Source organism: Nannospalax galili, unplaced genomic scaffold (genome assembly GCF_000622305.1).
Source record: "Nannospalax galili isolate Female #2095 unplaced genomic scaffold, S.galili_v1.0 scaffold44, whole genome shotgun sequence".
NCBI lineage: Eukaryota > Metazoa > Chordata > Mammalia > Rodentia > Spalacidae > Nannospalax > Nannospalax galili.
The window spans coordinates 5,785,329-5,810,157 of NW_008355789.1; the positions used below are offsets into that span (position 1 = coordinate 5,785,329).

General features: G+C 40.8%; 1 protein-coding gene across 1 annotated transcript; it reads right to left on the reverse strand.

Moving 5' to 3' along the window:
• Window positions 1–18,282: 18,282 nt before the first annotated feature.
• On the reverse strand, window positions 18,283–21,312 carry Pth (parathyroid hormone). Its single transcript, XM_008853512.2, has 4 exons — window positions 21,227–21,312; window positions 20,851–20,915; window positions 18,639–18,729; window positions 18,283–18,544 (listed from the first exon to the last, which is right to left on the reverse strand). Exons 1-4 carry the CDS (start codon window positions 21,310–21,312, stop codon window positions 18,283–18,285), a joined length of 504 nt encoding a protein of 167 aa, XP_008851734.2.
• Between the last annotated feature and the right edge of the window lie 3,517 nt (window positions 21,313–24,829).

A 24,829-nucleotide genomic window follows, 5' to 3' on the forward strand; every position in this document is an offset into this window, starting at 1 on the left:
TCATTCTTTCTGCCCCCACACTTCCACGATGTTTGCTTAGCCTTGGGAAGGTGCTCTCGATAGCCTGTTTAAGGCTCAGCAGTCAGTAGTCACTTATTCTCGCACTTTGACCAGTTGTGAATCTCTGCATTAACTGCTACTCACCACAAACAGAATCGGACCCAGATTGAGAGGAGCACTCATTTAGGGAGTATAAACATAAATATTTAGAAGGCAGTTTGACACCATGTCCATTAAGCAAAACAACAGTAGTATGTTCCCTCCTGGGGCCTATAATGATTTTGAGCAGGTTACAGTACCAGGAGGGAATTCCCTCTGGTGGAGCTGGCTTCAGATCCAACCAGAACGTGGTCGATTACCTCCGTAGCAATCCAACCATTTTGCACCAGTGGGCACATTATGCCTGGCAGCTTGGTAATGTAGCTCACAGGATTCCCAGCTGGGTAAGACTACTGATGATTTCTCTTCTTCATCTGCTTGTATAGCACCTTCCGGCACTGTGAAAGCCAGCAAATGGGGGGTGGGGTGGTGGTGGAAGCATCCAACTCAGTTCCAGCTTGATTTCTCTATGTCATACAACCAAAGTCTATGGTGTTTTCAGTAATGGGGTCTTATTCTGGTGACCAACCAACATCAATGTCAAAAGCCTGTATTAAATTTGTATGGAGCACAAATATTTCATAAGTATATATGAAAAAATTGAGAGATTTTTAAATCCACTTTAACTGCATTTTTGTGAAATTCATATTAATATATTTTGATCATATTTAGACTCCCCACCCCTGTCTGCACCCCTTATAACCCCCCCCCACTGGATTTCATGTACTCTGTCATATGTATTAAGGACTATTGAATCAAGTTTGTGTCTCTAAATGTCCTTTGCTGTGCATCCATCCCCTGGAACCTGGTTAGCCCTTAAAGAAAACTGACTGTCCCTCTCCCTGCAGTTATAGATTGCCAACAGTTTCTCAGTTAAAATTGGGGCTTCTTACCCACTTCCTCATTTTTTAAAAGCTGGGATATTATCTGGTTTGAGCTTGTGTGGGTCTTGTGCATGCTGTCACCATTGTTGTGAGTTCATATGAGTAACTTCCTAGCTGTCTGGAAAATCTGTTTCCTTCTGGTCATTCACCACCTCTGGCTCTTAGAGTCTTCCACCCCCTCTTCTGCAATGGTCTCCGAGCCTTGGGTGGCAAAGGTTTGATATAGGTGGTATAGGTGTCCCATTTGAAAATTTATCTGAAGACAATACAAAGTTGATAGGCTTAGAATTTTTTACTAATTTATTTGTGTGTGTATCTGTATTTGTGTTAGAGTTCAACCTGTGGGAATTGGTTCCTTCTTCCCACCCTGTGGGTCCCACGAACTGAACTCTAGGTGTCAATCTTGGTGGCAAGCTCCTTTGTCCTCTGAGCAATCTCACCAGCCTGACAGACTTTACATGTATGTAGGATTCTGTCTGGAAATGTGAAGTAGGGCAGTAATTTAGTAACTGGGTCTAAATGAAAATAGGAGTAAAGAATAACTTGTTTTGTTAAAGGGAAAGCAATCCATGATGAAGTGTTCTATATGCCAAGAATGAATACAAAACTAGAATTCATGTAATGTAATAGTTGCATAAGAAAAGACAAAAAGACCGTGGGGCAGGGAGCCGAGCACACCATTTCTTCAACTTTGTCTTTAACCCCTGACCACCTTGCTTCTGCATGATCTAGTCTGAGGGCGATTCTTTCAACTCTGTTTTTTATTTTTCATTTCCAACATTTTTCTTTTAAAAATTTTCCCCCAGAATCTCAATTTTATTTTTGAATTTAATATTTGTATTGCCTAATTTTCTTGTCCAGGTCATAAGTTAACCTCCTTCATTCTCCTGCCTGTTTGAATTCTCTTCGAAGAATCATTTCAAAGAGAGTACCTTTGAATTCTTTGTCTGACATTTCAATCATTTCAGTATCTTTGGGTTCAGTTATTGCGGAGTTGTGATCTTTTGAAGATTTATTTATTTTTATTTTATTTGTATGTTTGCCGACATGTATGTATGTGTACCACAGGGACCAGAAGAAGGTGTTGGATACCTGGAACTGGAATTACAGACAGTTGTGAACGGCCATGTGGATGTTGGAAACTGAAAGTGAGTCCTCTGTAAAGCAGCAGATGCTCTTAACCACTTAGCCATCTCCCCCAGTCCTAGAGGTGTGATCATTTAAAAAATATTTTATATATTATTTTTATTTTATGTATATGAATGTATTATCTGCATGTGCAATGCTCATGGAGTCAGAAGAGGGCGTTGGATCCCCTGGAACTGGAGTTATGGACAGTTGTTAGCTGCCATATGGATGCCAGGAACCGAACTTGGGTTCTCTGCAAGAGCAGCCGATGCTCTTAACCGCTGAACCATTTTCTCTAGCCCTAGAGTTGTGATCTTTTGGAAGGGTCATGTTTTCTTGCTCTCTTGCTTCTTTCTAAGTTGTGATTTGTACCTATTTCGGGATGGCTATCTCTTCCAATTTTATTAGGGGAGGAACACCTTCCTAGTAAGCAGCCCACTTTTCTCTTTTTGAAGGCTCTATCTCTAGTACCATTCAGAGAGGAGGAAACAAACAACCATAACAATAACAATACCCCCCAACCACAAATATACAAATTCATTAAAATTTACTAAAGTCAACTACTACCCCACCATATAAAAGAAAACGGCAAAAATAAGAGTTAGCTACAAAGTGAAAAACTAAGGTAAAAGGAGTATTAGTGAATGAATGAAATAAAGGAACAGAGTCAAGGGTGTGGAGAAGGGCAACAAAGTGAAATGAAAGAAAAGGGAAGCCAGGCATGGTGGCACACACCTGTGATCCCAGCCATTGCAAGGCTAAGGTGGGAGGTATATGACTTAGAGTCCAGCCTGGGCTACATAACAAGTTCCAGAACAGCCTGAGGTATATACCAGAAATCATTACCAAAAACCATAAAGAGAGCTCAAGCAAACAAAGAAGAACAAGAAAAGGAAAAGGAAAAGAATGTGAGAGGTCAGATAGCAAAGGCATCCTCATTCTCTTGTAACTCCGTCAGGCCTAGGGCTCCTCTTGAGTCCCAAAGTAAGACACCCCAGTGGGTCTGCCCCTTAAGGCCTTCTGGGCCCAGGTCATCCTCTAAACACCTTGTGTGACCGCTAGCCCCTGTTATCTTGGGTCCTGGCTGGGGCCAACATTGTGGAAGAGGGAGACAGGTTATAAAGCCTGAAGCCAGGGAAGATTGCTATGAAATAGTGCCTTCTGGACACAACAGGGTCATTGCACTCATGATCTTATGACACCTGTGGCTGCCTGCTCAAGAATCGTACAAGATCAAGCTAGTCAATGCTGCAGCATGGCGAGGGAAAGGGTTAATGAGGCCCCCAACCCTAATTGTGAAGGTTTTGGCCACCGAAGACCATTGGGGGAGGGAAAGTCAGTTTTTCTATAGTGGTGTGGCCCAGTAGATGGCACTATACCAGCACACTTAGACTCAGTGGGTTACAAATAAAAATAAAAATAAAAAAAGACATGAAATTGGGACAGTGATGGGGGAGGGATCCAGGATCAGCTTAGTGAGCAATGAATATGAATGAAATGTATTGAATTCATATATGAAATTGGCAAAGATTAAAATTTTTAAATAAACTTAAATAAAAACAGTATATAATGTAGGAAAAAGTAAGAAAAAGAAAATAACAAAAAGCAATGGAGTGGGGCGTGCTGGCACATACCTTTAATCCCAGCACTCAGGAGGCAGAGTAGGCAAATCTCTGTGAGATCAAGGCCAGCCTGGTCTACATAGTGGATTCTAGACCAGCTAAGGCTGCAGAGAGAGACTCTTTCTTGAAAATAAAAAGCAATGGAGAGGCTTCAGTGTGGGTCTGCTGAACTGCCAGGTGGTGGGTGTGGCAGGCAGTAGCTGGAGTCCTTGTATTTCCTACCATTCGGCCTGGCGCTGTATACCCGCTGGATGCTGACCCAGGTGGAGTCCCTGTGTTTCCTGCCATTCAGTCTGGCACTGTATACCTGCTGAATGCTGAGCTGGTCAAAGGCCCATTGTCTGCTTCAGAGCGGCTTTCGCTTTAGAAACTTCCCTTTTTGTGTGTACCAGAAGCTAATTCTGGCCACACTGCGCTTAGGAGCCTGTGGAAGGATGTTCTCACTTACATTCTCAGTTTGTATACGCAGGGGTGTCTGATATTGCAAACCCAGAGGTATCCTCCCCTCCCCCCCAGTCTCTCAGCAGGGGAAGCAGCGATCTTAGCTCTGTACTGGATGAGAACAGACAGAAGCCAGCACTCGTGTCTCAGTGGTTCCCATCCTGCCAGGCAGTGCGGCACCTGTGGAAGGGAGCATGTTGCAGAAATCAATGAATCGGTGTCCTTGGGCTTCGAGTGCTCTGTGCTGCTGGCCCCAGGCTTGGGGCTAATTCTGCACTGTTAATCCTCATGTGATGGACTCTGTCCCTTGATTCAGAGAGTTGACTCACCGTGTCTTCACAGCCCGAATTCTCTGCTCTCTAAATTTCTTCCTATGTCCACATCTGACCTTGCCCTTCTCCATGACAACCTCTGGTGGCCCTCACCCACCCATACGCTGTGGGAGGGTCTCTCTGGGTCTCCCTTCTGTTTCTCTCTGTCCCTTGTTACTTTGCCTCTTCTCATTCACAGAGCCACACAGAGGCAGCTTCCGCTCTGCCATCTTACCTTGGAAATACAAATGGCATGCTTCTTCAGTGTACAAGCTGATCAAGTAAGACGGAAACGTAGCTCCGCGTTGAAGTGTGCTTAGCATGTTTGTGGCCCCGAGGCAGAGCAATCAAAAAGCAAAAGGATGCTACAGTAAAAAAAAGTGGAATTCAAGTGCTGAACACAATTGGGTTCCTCAGGGATTCATCCAAGCAGCTCCAGGTGCAGAGAGAGGAGTCCCACACATCTCCAAAGAGGGAAACCGAAACAGTTCTCCAAAGTATCCTGGGGTGGTGGGTGAGGAACTAAAGGACAGGGTATTTAAGCTGGTGAAGAACATCTACCAGTTTGTAGGCCCCATTCCCATTTGGAATTTATTCCTCCAGCAATTTCATTATCCAAAATAAGTCACCTCTATGAGTATGCTTATACTGGACACTAACAAAAATCTAGAAACTGGGGAGATGAAGCCTTAGCTAGGATGGATGGTGACAAAAGGATTATCACAAACGGCAAAGCCAGACTCCATGATTTGCAAAGACGATACTTGAAAAAAAAATAGGATGAGATATTGCAGTTTAAGAAAACATACAGATATGTGGCTAACTAGAAAAAAAAGCAGGAGAATACAATTAGAATAAGAGTAAGGGTAAAAGAGGGCGTGTGACCAAAGAAGGAGCTAGAAGAAAGCTCTAAAGTACCAGCCATATTCTATCACACAATCTCAGAGTGAAAAGTGGATGCTCATTTTCTATTTTTCCTTTAAAAACCACATATAGGGCATGTAGAATATTTAATTTGTGGAACTAAGGAAATGGAAGTGAAATTTTTATGTGTTTAGAGGAAAAGCTCGTTAGTGAAGAGCACTGGCTGCTCTTCCAGAGGACCTGAGTTCAAATCCCAGCATCCACACGGGGTTGCTCACAACTGCCTGTAACTCCATCTCCAGGGGATCTAACACCCTCTCTGGCCAATATGGGTACTCACACACATGTGGCACACACACACACATACACAAACACTCGTGCATAGACAAAAATAAAGTACTTTAAAAAAACAGTTACAGCCGGGTGTGGTGGTGCACGCCTTTAATCCCAGCACTTGGGAGGCAGAGGCAGGCAGATCTCTGTGAGTTCAAGGCCAGCCTGATCTACATAGCAAGTTCCAGGACAGCTGGGGCTACAGGGAGACCCTGTCTCAAAAAAGACCAAAAAAAAAAAAAAAACCCAGTTACATATTCCATGCAAAATTATGTATAATAACTTTCACTATTTATAAAGAAAAGACATGTGTTCCATTAACTTCTCTTATTTCCCCTTCTCTTTCCTAGTGCTCTCTTCCTTCTCTCTTATAGTCTCCATTCTACTTTTGTGTCCTGCAAATAAACAACACACACACACACACACACACACACACATGCACACACGCATGAATTTCTAGATTCTGCATATATTTGTCTTTCAGTCTGGCCTATTTTGCTTAACATAATGATCTCCAGTTTTATCCATTTTCCTGCAAAAGTTAAAACTATCCTAACTTAAAAATTAAAAAAATAGGAGCTAGAGAGATGGCTCAGCAGCTAAAAGCATAGGCTGCTTTTGCAGAGGACCCAGGTTCAGTTTCCAGCACCCACATGGCAGCTAACAACCATCTGTAAATCCAGTTCCGGGGGTTCCAATGACCGCTTCTGATCTCTGTGAGCATTGCATGACACGGGTGCACTTACATACATGCAGGCAATATACTCATACAAATAAAATATTGTTTAAAAAATTAGAAACTAAAGCATGACATTCATATTATTTTCCAAAGATTCCTTAATAAATTAGTTATAAAGCTAAAACGGGAAGAGTAATGTGTGTCATATACATTGAATTACAAGCATGTAGAATATTTAATTTGTGGAACTAAGGAAATGGAAGTGAAAGTTTTATGTGTTTAGAGGAAAAGCACTTTGTGAAGTCTAGTGATTATATTTACCAAGAACCCTTTGCAACAAACTAACTATGAAAGAGAATGTAATCAATGTGTTAAGATCCTTTCTCTTCTAGAGAAATTAATGACACATCACCTCCAAGGTCAAGAATAGACTAAGGAATGAAGGAGTAGATATCCCTCACAGATATAAAATTATAGGCACTCCCTGAAACTATAAAAAATAGAGAAGGCCTGGGGCTGGAGAGATGGCTCAGTGGTTAATAGCACTGACTGCTCTTGCAGAGGACCCGGGGTTCAGTTCCCAGAACCCACATGGTGACTAGCAACTGTCTATAACTCCAGTTCCAGGGGATCTGATGCCCTTTTCTGACCTCCGTGGGCACTGCATGACATGGGTGCACTTACATGTATGCAAACAGTGCGCTCATTCACATAAAATAAAAATAATAAATGAAATATTTAAAAAAGGAAATAAAAAGATGTGTAATCAGGAGAAAAGGGATAAAAGTGTCATTTCCAAGCTCAATTACATAGGAAAACAATTTTCCTCACAAGATAAACAATTATAATTAACAAATGAGCCAAACAAGATGCTGGATGTAAGAGAAAACTAGCAAAGTGAATAAAGTTCCTGTACACAAAAAATAACCAACAAAGAAAAAGTAATAAAAATATAGATTCCCTTCAGGGTTGCCACAGATCTGTATACTATTTAGTAATTAGCATGGCCTGCATAAGATCTTTCCAGAGGAAATGTAGCCTATTTTAGAAAGCATAAAAAGAAGCAGGGCCTGGTGGTGTGCGTCTTTAATCCCAGCACTGGGGAGGCAGAGGCAGGCGGATCTCTGTGAGTTCGAGGCCAGCCTGGTCTACATAGTGAGTTCCAGGACAGTTGAGGCTACAGGGAGACCCTGTCTCAAAAATAAAAGCATAAAAAGAGATGAGAACCAATTAGGACCCTTACAATGCTGATGGACTAGAGGAGATAATAAAGTTGACAATTTGTCCAAAACTAATATGTCATTTTATTATACTCCCAGTGAAATTGTAATTGTGTATTTTAAGAAGAGACCTGGACAGATTCACAAAATTATGATAGTGGAAAGGTCTATAAGGAAGGATTTGTGGGGCTAGCAGGTAAAAGAGCTTGCTGCCAAGCCTGACAACCTGAATGTGAAATCTGATCCCTGGAATCCACCCAGTGGAAGGAGAGACCAACTTTGACAAGTTGGCCCCTGACCTATACACATACACCATGGTGTGCACACACCTCCCCACATGAATGAATGAATGAATGAATGAATGAATGAAAAATGGATTTGTGCCTATCATACACTTTATCTGTATTGCAGGAACAGGCAACTATCTCAGTAGAAAAGAATACATACATGGAGCTCATAACAAACCTGTGTTATTGAGATCAGCAAGATGACAGAATAGGAAATCCCAGGCACCGTGGCTTACAGAAGCACAGATTTAACAGGAGTTTGGAATCGAGCTAAGAAGTAGCAGTAGCCAGGAAGAGTGAAACACCAAGAATAGTCACATTTAAAGGGTGGCCATGGCAGAAAGATTCAGAAAAGAATATGTTGCAGCTGCCTGAACCTCAATCATGCATTGTTTAAAGACAGGGATATACTTTTAAAGAGTGCTGTTAGAAGCAGTTCTCATCCTACAAGCGTCACAGAGTACACTTACACAAATTTACGTGGTACAGCTTCCGCACCTAGGCTATACAGAACAGCTTGTTTCCTAGACTACAAACTGTCCCTTGTTACTGTAGTGAGTGCCATAGGTGTTGAGTGCATAGCAAACATAGGAAAAATAAAGTGATAGGTGATTCTAGGTGATAAGGATTATTCAGCTGCTGTACTCTTACGGAACTGCAGTCACTGGCCGTTCTACTCTTATGGAGCCACAGTCATTGGTGCTTCTTATCCCTTATCAGAACATCCTTATGCAGTAATGACCCTATTCAAAGATTCCTGTTTGCCATTCTACTCCACCTGCCACAGATCATAGATGGAGGAAGAACCAGGATGGTCTTTTCACTTTTTCCCAGTGTCTGGAAACTTCTTGTATCCACAGGATTAATGACATGCCCTATGGAAGCTAGTGGCTGAGATCCAAGTGGCGATGCCCGTGCTGAGCATGTGCAGCTGGGTGCCAAGCTTCTTCACCAGTCGATCTGGGTAGAGCCACAGTCATGACTTCCTCAGAGTCTCTAAGAGAATGACATGTAGTTCTGTCCAGATAAGACAGCCAGGGAATGGCAATGCATTCGTCTCTGTTTCTTGGGTCCTCTATCATCCTGCCTTCACTGTGGCCGGAAGGCAGGAAAGGGGGGCACAGCAGATGCTTTGCACATTTGTGGGGCATGCTCACATCAGGCAGGGCTTTTCTTGTGTCTTTAGATCCTGGGTCTCAGTGCTGCCAGCGTAGAAACCCGGAATCATAACTTGCACAAGATCCGAACTTTTCTAGAATGTGATTTGACAAAGTGTTCATTTTCCACCAGCTTTGTGGTATTATGTACACACATTCAGAACATGTCAACCTAGACTCTGTTGTCCACTCATCTGACCTGAGATCTCAACAGAGGGAACAACCTGTAACCACAAAGGCCTATGCCACGGAAGCTACAAATAGTAAAATTTGGCCACAATGCTCTCAAGAAACCTGTAATCGCTATCCAAAAGGAAAATTGTAGAAGAAAGAACACACCAAAGTGCTCCGATAGTGCGAGGAGCTTTGATGCTTGAAAAAACTATGTTTGGTTTAATAAAAGTTTTAAGATTAGAATTGTAAAAATACTTTAAAACTTGAGTCAGTTCTTTAAATTTTGTTGTTACATTTATTTGTGCGTGGATGTGGGGGAAAGTCAGAAGACAGCTTGGAGGAGTTGGTTCTCTCCTTCCATCATGCCACCATATGGGTCCCAGGGATTGAACGCAGGTTATCAGGTTTGGTGGCAATTTCCTTTACCCGCTAAGCCATCTTGCAGACCTAGTTCTTTTTTCTTGCTCTCCTCCTTCTGCCCTTCACCCCACTTTCTGGAACCCCCCCAGTAGTCCCACCTTTTGCCTTCATGCCATGTATTCCATGACCTCACGACCTCACTCTGCCTTCCTTAGGCCTCTTCCCACCTTTTATAGTACCATTTCTGCTTTCATGTCCCCCTTGCCCCCATGCATACACACATGAACACATACACACATGTACATGCACACACACATACACACGTACACACATGCATACACACATACATGCTAATACACACACATACACACACATGCACACACACATATACACACACTATAAATCTAGATTCTGTATATGAAAGAATATATGTGCTATTCATCTTTGAGTCTGGCTTATTTTGTTAAACGTGATGATTTTCAGTTCCATCCATTTTCCAGTAGGTGTCATAATTTCATTCTTTACAACTGAGTAAAATTCCATTGTGTATATGTACCACATTCTCTCTATCCATTCACTCGTGGCTAGACATCTGGGCTGAGTCCCTTTTTGGCTGTTGTGAATAGTGTAGGACGAAACAAGGATATATAAATATCTCTGTGGTATGTTGACTTAGAATCCTTCAGGCATACTCTTACATGTTAAACCTAACTCAAAACAGGATCTTTGGGAGAGACGAGGTGGAACCACTTACAAAATGCCCACAGTTTAAGGGCGCATTTTCTTTCTACCTCTTAAATGTTTCCCCCGGGCCACCTCTGTGAATCGTTGCCTTGGGATGTATCCCAGATGTAGTAGTATATTCATGAGCTCAAGCCTTGAGGGTGAGGGTAGATTTCCTCTGTGTGTGAAGAAGAGAATCCTGGAGCTGGAGCTGGAAGCGTACAGTATCCAGAAGAGATGGAGGGAAGAAAGAGGAGAGCCAAGTGGGTCTCAGGCTGAGACTGACCTTGCATGGAATGAAAATTGACTCAAGGGGCACAAGGAAGCAATTTTTCAGCAACCCCCTAAATAATAAAATAAAATAATAAAATAAAAATAAACGTATGTCAGCTGGAGAACAAGAGTTTCTTGAAAAAACTCTAAAAAGGCTACAAAGAAAATAGATTATTTAATAGATGGTATTTGGAACACTGGCTGTCCAACCCCCAAAATAAATAAATACAACCGGATCATAACAATTTGTCAGGTACAAAATACCACTTGTGAAGAATCAGTTCCTGAAAGCAAATACAGCACAGGGATAAGATGTACTTCTGTGACCCAGGACCAGGAAAGGCTTCTTCAGAAAGAGCTCACATAGAACAAACAAGATAAAAAAGCAATGTTCTGGGATTCAACAGCGCTAACCAGGGGGACACCTAAAACTTTCTGAAATGCTAGGGGAAAATGTTGTGGCATATAAAACCAAAATACAGAGCATGTAAGGTGGTTCAGCTTGACAACCCGAGTTCCATTCCTGGGACCCACATAATGGAAGGAGAGAATCAACTCCTGCAAATTGTCTTCTGAACTCTATACTCACACTGTGGCACATGCACCCCTACTACACACATACACAAAAGTAAATGTAATAAAAAACAACAAGGGAAGTGATTCTATGAAATCAGCTCCTGTTTGAATATCCCACCCATGGACACATCTACCAGAGACATTTTCCCATTATCCAGAACTCGCTGGCATTTGTGTTACCAGGAGGTAGGAGTTACACTATGCTACCCTCCAGGGTGTACTCCTGTATTACAGAGTCTGGAGAACTTAAAAGAGCATTTTCTAGATGTCTCAGTAGACCCCAGAACCAAAAGAGGTTTAGGTCCTGCCAGTCTTATGCTCTTCTGGGAGACTGGGAAGGCAGAGGAAGGCCTACTGCTTCTGAATCCTTCCCACTGACAGCACAAGGTATGGAGAGGTAGGATATCACCCTGCTGGTGTTAGCTTACTTACCAGTGACAAGGCACTGACTGGTTTCCAGGAGGCAGTGTGCAGGAGTGTCAGAAGGCCTTTGTGCTGAAATGGGAGGTAGCTAGCCACTGTGTTTCGGCCTCCTCCTGATCAGAGCAGTCTTAGGATAATGTCAGGCAGTAACTTATGGAAGAAGAGAGAATGTGTTCCCTATGGAAATATAGTTTTAATCCTTTATGACCCTTCCTTGCTCCAAGCCAGAATAATGTATATTTGTGAAACTACCAAGCACTGAAAACAGTGAATATTGTTGAAAGCAACAAATTGTGCTGCAAGTAACAGGTGGGATTAGATTGACAGCATCTGTTTGTGGTTGTGAATGATGTTCTGGGTCAGTAGGGGTTGAATAGGGAAACTCTTCTGATAAATCAGGTTCTTCATTCCTTTCTTATTCATGCTGAATGTTGTGTTTCAATAAATACTGAGCAAGTCCTTTTTCGAGAGGACAGTTCCAAGAGAAATCTGAAGGATCAAGTTCTCAGAACAGATTGGGCCCACTCTTGGTTTCAGTGGATGCTAAGAGTCAGACTGTCTTTGTTCAGGCATTGCTGTAATGTGGTATCACTCTGCTGAACGGTATCACTCTGCTGAACGGTACCACTAGGGGTCTGTTTTCTTCAGTATTCTTAGCAATGTTATCATGAATCCCTTCCTATTTAGGCAATCATCTCTCACTCCAGTTCCAGGGAATCCAAAGTCCCCTTTTGGCCTCTGCAGGCATTGCATGCATGTAGTACATTTGCATACATGCATGCAAAACACACATACACATAAAAGATAAATAAATATTTAAAAAGTGAAAATACTATCAGCGTTTCAAAGTATGTAAATACACTAATAGTAGTTTCTATTTATAACCAACCAGCAATTAATCAGTATGGTAGTAATTATTGGGTTTTTTTCATGAGAAGTTTTTGCAATCAGCTTCTTTATATAATGGATACATTAGTAATATCATATATGCACATATTTTGAGAAACTAGATACATGAGTTTTCTTTCTTAATTTCTGGGATTTCTTGTATGAATTTTAATATGTGAATTAAAAGTTATTTTATGTGTATGAGTGTTTTGTCTGTATGTATGCAAGTGCACCCCCATCATGCAATGCCTGTAGAGGTCAGAAGAGAGCATTGGATACCCTGGAACTGAAGTTACAGATTGTTGCTAGCCACCATGTGGGTGCTGGGAACTGAACCTGGGTCCTCTGCAAAATTAGCCAGTGCCCTTAACTACTGAGCTATCTCTACTGACCCCTAATGTTTGAATTTTAAACTACAAGATCAATAATCAGTTTCTTCTGAGGATTTCTTCCTATTAAGTATGTTGGTCATGTTTAAAAGCCTATAACAGGCTTGACTTTGTCTAGTCTCTTAATTCAGTAAACTGTTTTCATCATTTATTTGCTTAAGAATTACTATTTTCATGCTGAAATTTCATTTTGGGCATTGCCATAATAACCACAGCACCAAATTTACAGGGTCTAATTTTGAGTTATTAACTGAATTAATGCATGTTCTCCCCAGTGTTAAAAAGAGTATGCCCAAGCATTTAAAAATCATCTGTACAACTAACTGTAACCTGAATTTGGCTTTCTTCTTTTTTGTGGTACTAGGGATTGAACCCAGGGCTTCAAGCATGCTTGGAAATCAGTCTGCCACTGAGCTATATCCCAGTTGATCCCATGCTCTTAATAAAGTGCTCGACTACATTTTATGTCTTTAAGTAATCTACTAACAAATATATGCTAATATGACCTTCTCTTCTTCATTTCCTCTTAAAGCTTTTCAGATTAATATGCATATTTTTTTCTTCCTCTGTGTGGTGGTTTGAATGAAAATTTCCCCCATAGGCTCTGAGTGTTTGAACATTTTGTCCCCAGATGATGGCACTGTTTTGGGATGTTTTAGAAGGCATGGCTATCCTGGAGGAAGCACGTCACTGGGGGTAGGCTTAGAGAGTTCTTAAACCTTGCCAGATCTGTGGTCGGTTTCTTGCTTCCTGTGCCTGAGTGATGATGTGAGAGCTTAGCTTCCACTCCTCCTCCAGCCACCTCTGTCATGATGCCTCCCTGCCGAGATGGACTGTAATTCCCCTGGAACCATAAGCTCAAATAGATTCTTCCTTCTATAAATTGCTTGGGTCAGTGTTTCTAGCACAACAACAGAAAAGTGACTAATGCACTCTGTATTTCCATAATTGCAGATTGTGGCTTTTCTAAACCACATTAAGATTATGCCTTAATACAGAAACAGCCTGACTCAGTATACATTTTAAGGCCAAGAGTGGACCTGAACTCTGAGAACCTGTTCCTTCAGTGTCTCTTGGAACTGAGCTCCTGAGCCAGGACTTTGTTCATTCTTTATTGAAACATTATCTCCAGTACAAAATGGGGAAAGTAGAAGTCAGGACCCCCCCCCACCTTATCTTCTTAGAGAATCTTGTCCTTTCATTCCCTAGGCCTAAAATATCACACATACTCAATTTCCCTTATTGTTTGCAATGAGAAAAACACATTTCTTTCAGGGCTTTGATATGTAAACCATGTGAACATACATTCATTCACTATCTTGGGTGGAGGGCAAGGAAGGGTCCTGAGGTATTAAGGTCAGGTGCGCAGGTCACAAGAGGAGCACATGGCTCAGTGAGTTTGTTTACATTATAAACACTTTTTGTTTGATTAGAAAAAAGTCTTTAGTCCAGATTATATCTACATTGTAAAAGTTATTCCTACTGCAGAGATTGTTTTTATTATAGGAGCATCTTTTCTAAATGTTCAGTCTACCTTTTAAATGTCATGTGCTCCCCTTTAAAAGGAAGCTGCATCTCTTTAAGGCCACTTAAGCAAGTGCTTACTTTCTATATTTCTCTTCACTGCATGCGAAATTATGGGTGAAGTAGCAGATGATATTTTTCTTCCGGGTTGTGTCAGGCACAAGCACTGTGGCTAGAGGACAGGAGCAGTGGTGACTAATTCTAGCTAAGTTCTACCACCTAGTGATCTCAGACATATCTGTTCAATTTTTCTAGCCTCAGTATATATAGCCCAAGCTCCCTGGAGCCATCAGATTAGCAATCTAGGTAAGGATGCTCTGCAGGATAACGGACATGCACTCCATTAATACATTTTTGTTGACATTTCAGAATTATTCTCTCACCACCAACCTGTATTTTATTCCAAAATTTATAGACTAATAAAGCCTATCATACCAAAGTTCATCAGTTTTCTGTGCTAAGAAATGTGTTATTCTTTTCTAAAGCAAGGCATCTCAAAAGGCTTTAATCACACAAAAAATAATTTATGAGACTTTTCTTACCATAAATTTATTTTTATTGTCATATTTTATTTTTAATATAAGCGAACTCTGTAACATGTTTACCGTGAGCAAACAGCATGAGATTGGTAGAAAATGGTGTACATTGGGGCTGGAGAGATGGCTCAGAGGTTAAGAGCAGTGGCCATTCTTGCAGAGAACCTGGGTTTGATTCCCAGCACCCACATAGTGGCTAATCACAACAGTAATTGAAGTTCTGGGGGATCCGACACCCTTGTCCTCTGCAGACATGGCACAACATAGATGTACTTTCATACATGCAGGCATAACACTTACACAAATTAATTTTTTTAAATAAAAAATAAATTGAAAAAATATTAAAAGAGGGGGGACTGGAGAGATGGCTCAGCAGTTAAGAGCACTGGCTGCTCTTGCAGAGGACCTGGGTTCGATTCCCAGCACCCACATGGCAGCTAACAGCGGTCCCTAACTCCAGTTCCAGGGGAACTTGATGCCCTCTTCTAACCTCTGCTGGCATTGTACAGCATGAGTACACTGACATACATGCAGGTGATACACACCTATATATAAAACAAAAATAATAGATAAAATATTTTTAAAATAAATTCATGCAGACACACACATATGCATTAAAAAGGAAAATGGTATACATGAAATTACTGCTTAGTTATTAGAAAGTCTTATGAAATTGGAGAACTTGAAGGATGTCTTACCTTACAGTGCCTTCGGAGATCTGTCAGATGTGCTCTTAGCTGATCCTGTATATAGGTTGGTAAGCTTGAAACAGCTGGTAAACTGGACTGCAGTCTTTCAAGTGTGGGTTTCATGGAAAGCTCTCTGCTCACCAAGAAGAGCTTTGACTTATTTACAGATGATGTTTCTGTCAACTCTTTGGATCACAACTGTAGACCCAAAGCACTCAAACACTCCCATTGGGTGGCATCTTTCTTTCCTTTCTTTCTTTCTTTCTTTCTTTCTTTCTTTCTTTCTTTCTTTTTTTCTTTCTTTCTCTCTCTCTTTCTTTTATTAAGCAGTTACATCTTTCTAAAATTATTTTATTTTATGTGTATGAGTGTATTGCCTGCATGTATGTAAGTACACCTGTGTCATGTAATGACTGCGGAGGTCAGAAGAGGGCATCAGATCCCCTGGAACTGGAGTTGCAGTCAGTTGTCAGTCACCATGTGGGTGCGGGGAATGAAACCCAGGTCCTCTGAAAGAGCAGCCAGCGCTCTTAACCACTGAGCCATCCCTCCAGTCCCAACATCTAGTTCTTTTTTAGTTTCAGATGATGAGATATAAATATAACTGACTGCAGAGTTTAAGAATTGTGTAAATGTTGTCTGACTTGCCATCAATTTTTGAAAATTTCCTGGTATGGAGTTACCATGGGGGAACTGTTTACCCAGGCCAGTACTATGGGTTCAAACTGCCCACAGCACACCTTTATACTGCTAAGTGTGTTCACATGTTTGGACCATAGTTGATGAAATATAGAACATGTACCAACTTTTCCAGGCTTGACCCATAATAATTTCATGCTTCTGGCTGCCTGAAATGGAGAGAAATCTAAGATGGTGTAGTAAACTATGTCCACCCTGGAAGCTGATCACATGCTCAGTCGTCTAAAATTCAATGATGTTATGTAAACAAAGAAGTTTTAGTTAATTTAGGTGAAAATATTTTTGGAAGACTCCACATCAATTCCCTTATCTGAACTGAGTTAGAAATGAGTGCTGTTTATTTGGATGCTGACTAGCCAAACCTTGGGAAGTTAGTTTAGCCGTAATGGTTGGTGGGGGAAAGGAAACCATGGTTGGAAAGACAGATTCCATGTCTTGCCAAATAAAATATTAAAAAAATAATTCAGTCTAAAAGAATTAAATATAAAAGAGGAAGAATCAACTTAGAAATAAGAATATGGGTGAAAAGAGGCTGCATGATTGAACGCATTAAAGAAGTTCCATTACATACCCTGAGCAGTGTGTGTTGGATGTTTATTTTATTTTTTTTCAAAGAAATAACATGTTTTATAAAAACTTATGAATATATAATAAATTTCATTATTTTGAAAGGGAAAAAATTGATGTTAGATTTTATCATAGGCATATAAAGTGTCTAATTCATGGCACTAGGTAAGTGAAAAGTTGTAGGTGCTTGGAGAACTTTGGTCTGTACAGTCCAGTATAGAGGCCACTGATCACAAGTTGCCATTTTAGTAGAAATCAATTAAACAAAATGTAAAATGCACAGATATACTAGACACATTTTAGATAAACATAAGCGTGGCCATGATTCCAGATTGCACAGAGTGGGGAATATTTCCCTAACTGAACAAATTCCTGTTGGATATCACTGAGGCAAATATATATAGCTCTGTGTTTTATATCCCTATGGTATATTGTGTTTACCATACAGAGCACTAGTCAAAGTTATCATGAGATAATGCCTAAATCTGGGGCTCCATGAAGACAAGAGCCTTGCATGTTTTGTCTATTACTGTGTTTATACTACCACACAGATGAGCACATCCCCAATAATGGACACTCAGTAAGATGTGTAAACAATGGATAAATGCTACACTCATCTTGCCTGCACTGTGAAGCTCAGAGTACAGCTGCAGACAATTCTCAGACCACTTCCTGCCCCCTTTCCAAAGTTTGTCATTGTGTTTCCTGAAAAGACAGGAGCAGCAATACTCAGCTAGTAAGGATTTGGACAACTGATGCACTGGTATTTAAATGTACAAGCATTTTGCTTGCATGTGTATAAGCGCACCACATGCATATAATGCCTGCGGAGGCCAGAAGAAGGCATTGGATCCCCTGGAACTGGAGTTACAGATGGTTACTAGCCACCACGTGGGTGCTGGGAACCAAACCTGGGTCCTCTACAAGAGCAACCAGAGCTCTTCACTGCTGAGCCATCTCTCCAGTCCCCATGGTATTTAAAATAGACTGTGTTCAAAATATCAAACTGTGAAGTGTATGAGTTAAGAAAAAAATTATTGCGTTTATTACAAACTCATGTCAGTATAACTATTTGAGTGCCTATCTCAACCAAAGAGACATAGTTTTAACAAGTAAGAAACACTATTTCAATTCATGATCATTAAAGTTTTATTTTGCATTAAAATGACAGAAGTAGAAATGGGCAGTTTATTATCTTATAAGCTATGCACTAACATACTTTAAAAAGAATAGAACATTGAAACACAATAGTTGAAAGATCTCTTAAATGAATAAAAGTGAAATTAAAATAATCCCCAAGTTGTAGCTATCATAGCTGGAAATGGGCTACATACAAATCTTCATCAAAGTATTGGCACTTGGTGATCTTCATGGAGCTTGGGAAAGTTAGCAGCATGCAATATAGTTGCCCCGTGCTATCTAGAATAAATCAGCGTTTACTGAGATTTAGCCTTCACTAATACATCCACATCAGCTTTGTCTCCCTCCCCAAGACTTTTTGGATTGCTGTCAACAGGGACATTTTCTTCTTTCTTGGTGGGCCTCTGGTGACCACCGTCTCTGGCAGCCAGTTGGACTCCAAGGCTAACAAAACTGTGTACATCCTGAAGCTTCTTTCGCAGCCATTGCATTCTCTCCACAGAGGCCAGGTGTTTGCCCAGGTTGTGCATAAGCTGTATCTCACTGACAGCTCTTTTCCTACGAAGAACAGAAACAAAGAGGGCCATCGTAAAACCAATCACAAAACGTCAAGTCCATGTCCTCCCAGTGCAGAATGGGCTACGGTACTTACTTAACAGTTTTGCCATCCGTTTTTGTGAGAAGACAAACAGCCAGCATGACAAGCATTACTTTAGCCATGGCTTTCGCAGACAACATCTTCACTGAAAGGAGATGCAATAGCAATACTGAGGTACTAAAAATACTGTCAGTGTACTTCTATAGTGTGTATAAGTACAGTCCTAGGTGTCTGTTTAGAACCACGTAAGTAGGTAACTGGTGTGGCAGTAGATCATTGGGTTGTTTCTTATGAGGCTTTTGGAATCATTCTCTATATAACACACATATTAGTAACATATATATACATATATGTATATGTACATATATACTTAGAGAAATTGGATGCACGGTTTTCTTAGGTAACTTTCTGAGATTAATTTCTTGTGCAAATTTTAATATATGAAATTTAAAACACATGATTAATGAAGAGCCTTCCTTTGAGGATTTCCGCCCATGATTTATTTAGTTGGTTATGCCTAAATGCTTACAATAGGCTTGAAATGGACTAGTCTCTTAATTAAGTTATTATCATTGTTTATTTAGTAAGCAAACACTGTTTTCATGATTAAGAAACTTATTTTGGGGTGATACCATAATAACCATAAACACCAAATTTGTAAGATTTTATTTAGTTCGTTTTGAGATAAGATCTTGCTATGTAGCCCAGACTGGTCTTGAGATCATGATCCTCTGCTGTGGCCTCTGGAGTGTTGGGATTACAGGCCACCTGCCTAACTATAAGATTTAATTTTTATATCCTTACTGAATTAATAATGCACACGTTATTAGAATTAAGAAATGTGCACTGTGGCTGGGGGGATGGCTCATGAGGTATAGGACAAGAACCCGAGTTCAGATCCCCAGCACCCATGTAAAAAGTTGGGTACGGCATTGGGGAGGTAGAGACAGGAAGATTTCCGGAGCTCAGTGGCCAGCCAATATACCTGAATTGGTGAACTTCAGGTTCAGTGAGAGACCCTGTTTCAAAACACAAGGTAGAAAGTGATAGAGGAAGACACCCGACATTGTCCTCTGGTCTCCACATGCACGCACATGTGTATGTGTTACCTGTGTGTGCCAGAGCATTTAACAATCACTTATTAACTTCCTACAGTATACATTCTGAGCTTTGGCTCTTAGAAAAATGCTTGTCCATACTTTACACCGTCAACTCATTGACAGTATGTTTTAGTATAACATTTAGTTTTTTTCTTCTTGCTCATACAACTTTTTAGATCACACGCATATTTTGGCATTTATCTACACTTCCATTCTTGCAGAGGTTGTTATTATAGAAATGCTTTTCCTGAAAGCACACTGTTCTACTGTTTAAATGATATTTGCAATAGAAATGTGCTCCTATTTGGAAAGGAAACTGCATCCTTAAAAGTAGCATAAAAACCCTTATAGCCTGCAACACGTTTCTCCACTGTGCAATACAAAGCTACATATAGAGTGATAAAGGAAAGTTTTCTTTTGCCCTGTGTCAGTCACATTACAGCTGGAGGACAGGAGCATCGGTGTCTCATCCTAACTCTGTCCCATTACTTAGTGACCCCAAACATCTCGGCTTCATCTCCCTTGCTCTTAAGAGGGAGATGGCCTTCTTATAAGAATACCATGGGGGGCTGGAGAGATGGCTCAGAGGTTAAGAATATTGACTGTTCTTGCAGAAGACTCGGGTTCAAATCCCAGCACCCACATGGCAGCCAACAACTGTCCATAACTCAGTTCCAGGGGATCTGACAGCCTCTTCTGTCTTCCATGGGCATTGCACGACACAGGTGCACTTACCTACATGCAGGCATGACACTCATACACATTAAATAAAAATAACAAATAAAATTTTTTTTTTAAAAAAGAACACCATGGAAGGAGCTGGAAATGACTGTAAAGCATCTTTAAAATGATGCACAATGTTAAAGATTAGAAAATGTTCTTAATGTAAAAAGAATAAATATTTGGTAATGAAAGGAAAAACTTCCAACCTCAGTATGCAGGCTGAGCACTTTAAGAACCATGAAATCAGCAATCTAAGTGAGAAGTTCTGCAGGAAAATGGACAGACTCTCCACTTAATAAATTTTTGTTGACTTTTTATGTCAGAATTATTCTTACTGCCAGCCTGGTTTTCATTCCAAAATTTTGACAAAGAACTCACTAAAGCACATGATGAGCAGGAGCTCAGGACAGGCTGTCAGTGTTAGTTAAGCAGAAGAGACTTACCAGGATCCGTGTTCATTATTTGTCTGGACTTCCAGGTGTTTTTAAAGAGAAAGTATTGAAGGGTGCTCTAATCCTCAAAATAGAAGATCTGTGAGATTTTTCTTGCCATAAATTAATTTTATTGCTATGTTTAACACAATTCATTCTCCTTAACATTTCACCATGAAAAATAATATTGGCAGAAAAAGGTATACATAAAAAACTTGCTCGATTACAAAAAACTCTCATGAAACTCTAAAGAGAAATTGAGGGCTGTCTTACCATGCAGCAACGTCAGAGAAGATTCTTCAGGTGTGCGGTATGAAGGTTGAAAAACTTGAGACAGCTGAGGAAATGCAGCCCCTCAAGTGAGCGTCAAGTGAGGTCCTTGGCTCACCAAAGGAGCATTTTATTGTGAAAGATGATGTCACTCCCAATGCTCTGGATTTCACCCATAGGACCAGAGCAACCACACACCCTCATTGGGCAGTGCCCACTCCTCTTAAGTTTCAGATAATTAGATAACAGAAGAAAAACAGCATGGTGCTGACTAAAGGACCACGAAGAGAACTGCAGCAAATATTGAATCGTACTATCTAGAAAAAGTCTTACATAATGGATGATACTGAGTTTATAGTCCAAACTTTTTGATTCCAAATATCTATGATAAGGTTATTATGGTATTTAAAATAAAACCTGACAAATTTATAACCACATTATCAATGCACATGTCTTCACAAGGCTTGTATAACTTATACCCTTTTACAAGCCATTTTAAAACAACTCATATCACCTTTGATCAGTTTTCAAAAAGAAAAAAACAGGTATAGGGCTGGGGACATGGCTCAGTGGGTAAAGAGCATAAGGACCCGAGCTTAGAGCTCCAGAACCCACATAAAAGCCAGGCTTGGTGTGTGCTTGTGACCCCAGGCTGGCTGGTGGAGGAGGGCAGAGCCCCAGGGCTTTCTGCCTGGCCAGTGTAGCCAAGATGGCAAACATCGGGTTCGGTGAGAGATCCTGTCTCAAAAAGTAAGATGGAAAGCAAGAGAGGAAGAGGGCCAAAGTCAGCCTCTGGCCTACACACATGTGCACATGGATAAGCACACACACACACGTATGCACACATATACACCACAAACAACCACAAAGGGGAAACTAGCACTAAAATATTAAAAAATGCTTTTAATACATAGTTTTGAAAGCTTCCAGGCAGAAATTCTTTTTAATTCATCAGCCTTATGGCTTATTTATGCATTTTAATGCGTGATAATGTCATTCAATAAGGACTAACTACATTTCCTGCTTTGTAGAGGGCTGAGCTACACACCAAGGCATCCCTTCCAATTATAAAACTCTTTTTTTTTAATTTTGACATGCTGGAGACCAAACCTAAGTCATTGTGCGTGCCAGGCAAGTGTTCTGCCACTAGATCTGCAAGCCCTGTTTTGATCGTTTGAAATGCCTCTTCTGGGGCTGGGGATTTAGTTCCCTGCTAGAATGCTTGCCTGAGCGTGCATGAAGTTCCTTTATTTACTCTGCAGTATGGCAAACAAACAAACAAAAACCTCTTGTTGCAAAGTATATGTGTTTGTGTGCTATTTTTCTGTCATACTCTGCTGACAGAAGGGAGAATCAGAAATGCAAATTGTTTTGGAATCACAGTTACTATAAAGTCATGCTTAAGGCTCTGATTTTAAAATATTTTTCCCACTTCTTTGGTAAGTTTGCAGTAATCCACATAATCATGCTTTCGCTCTCTTTGTCCTACTACCCTTATCTATAGAACAAATCATCACAGTAAAAGCAACAGTATTATTAAGCTAGGTTCACAGAGACATAAGGCAATATAGACAGTGGTCATTCACCAATTTAAAAATGCAATGAATATATACTACTTACCAGGGGCTCTGCTAATCACTGAATGATTAAGACACTAGTCCTTACCTTAAATTAAGCCCTGACCTTAAATTCCCTGTATTCTGTCCTGTGATAGAATGTGACAGGTGCGCTCCTAGAGATTTGAACACAGGCTTATGAAGTTTAGAGAAAGGAGTGCCCAGTTGCTGGGGACTGTTTTACACAGCAGGGTCCTCAGGGGTGATTATGAATTCTTCCATCGAAGGAAGTGAGTTAGGATAGCGGGAACAGCATGTGTAAGGGCGCAGGGTCATGAAGGCTTCAGACTGAGGGTATGGGAATGGAAGGGGAAAAGGAATGGACGATGGGTACTGTTGTGGAAGGCCAGGAGTGTGTTGGGGAATTTTGCTCTGTAATCCTCTCTAAGCTCTAAATTTGTGATCTGGTAAATTTTCATGTCCTTCAGATTTTTTCAAAGGACTGCTTGATCTTACAAAGAAGGGAGATAACTGTCAAGATTGGCGCAATCTGCCTGAATCATCAGGCTGTGGGACTGCAGGTATTTGATAAAAGAACATCATTTAGGAATGAGGAAGCTAAGGGCTCTGTGGGTGCAGGATGCTGATGGCATGGTGACAGAGAAGAGCTGAGCACAGTTCTTTTTTTTTTTGGTTTGAAATCCTCAACTTTAAAAATAATATCTCTTCTGATCTCCGCAGCATTGCACGACACAGGTGCACTCACATACATGCAGGCAATACACTCATACACATAAAATAAAAATAATAAATAAAATATTTAAAAATAATAAATCTATTCTAGAATTCCCTGAAGTCAGGTTCAACCAGCCTCATGCAGTCCTCACATTTGTGTTGTGTCCTGTTGCCCTCAAAGGGTGTCCAATTTGAGACTGACTACAGGGTAGTGTTTCCTTTGGTTTACTCAACAGGAAATACTGCTATTGTGGATTTACTACTAAGAAGCAGCTTCTAGGACTAGAAAAGTCTAGCTATAGTTCTGCTAATCCCGTGTTTTGGATACAGACTGAATGGTATCTAATTTTTCAAAGGAAAGATTTGTTGGGGTAAAACTGCATACAAAGAACTGTATGTATTAACATGTACAATTTGATGAGTTTGGACATATAACCCCACAGTCAGGGTAATGAACATGTCCAAAACATCCCAAAGGTTCCCTGTGTCCTAATGGTCTTTTTACATAGTCAGGCTGTCCTTGACCTCATAGGAATCCTCCCATCTCAGCTTCTTCCCAGTGCTTGGATTACAGGCATGTTCCACCAACCACGGAATCTACTGTTTTAACAGTTTGAAATGCACAATTTAATATTGCTCTCCAGGTGCCCTGTCTTGTACACCTTCTTCTGGACAATGGCTGTCTTGAAGCTGGCTCACTGGTTTGCCTTGAGCCCGTCTGTGGGCTGTTGAATTACTGAGCTCCTTTTGACTGTCAGAAAAAAATGGTCTTCCCTGATTCCTCTCACATCACTCAAACTTATTTGTAAAAGACCACAGATTTATGTGATCTGAAGAGAAACCAGAGCGTTATTGCAGTTAGAAACAATGAACAAGATGTTTAAAATGACTTAGTATATATTAACTGATGAATTTCAAAGTATTTTGTAGAATTCAGTTTGTTTTCTTCCTTTTGGGATGAGTGTGTGTGTGTGTGTGTGTGTGTGTGTGTGTGTGTGTGTAAAGCCCAGAAGCTAATAATGGGTGTCTTCTTCACCTTATTTCCTTTGACAGGGTCTCTCACTAACCCTTGAGCTCACTGATTCAGTGAGATTGGCTAGGCAGCAATCTTCAGGGATCCCCCGTCTCTGCCTCCCTAGCTCTGGGATTACAGGTGTCCACCAGCAAGCCCAGCTTTTACATGGATGCTGGGAATTGAGCTTCAGTCCGTGTGTGTGTGTGTGTGCGTGTGTGTGTGTGTGTGTGTGTGTGTGTATTTATTTTTATTTTAATGTGTATTTGTGTATTGCCTGCATGTAGGTGTGCTGGGATTCAAACCCCAATGCCGGCAGAGGACAAAAGAGGTTGTCGGATTCCCTGGAACTGGAGTTATGGACAGTTGTTAGCTGTCATGTGGGTGCTGGGATTCAAACCCAGGTCTTCTGCAAGAA

Excerpts from the sequence above, each read along its gene's own strand:
- Pth (XM_008853512.2), bottom strand. The coding sequence starts at position 21,312 with ATGAGGGTGTGTGGTTGCTCTGGTCCTATGGGTGAAATCCAGAGCATT. Across the intron at positions 18,730-20,850 it reads AATAATGAACACGGATCCTG|TGAAGATGTTGTCTGCGAAA; the intron begins GTAAGTCTCTTC and ends ATCTCCTTTCAG. Across the intron at positions 18,545-18,638 it reads ACGGATGGCAAAACTGTTAA|GAAAAGAGCTGTCAGTGAGA; the intron begins GTAAGTACCGTA and ends TGTTCTTCGTAG.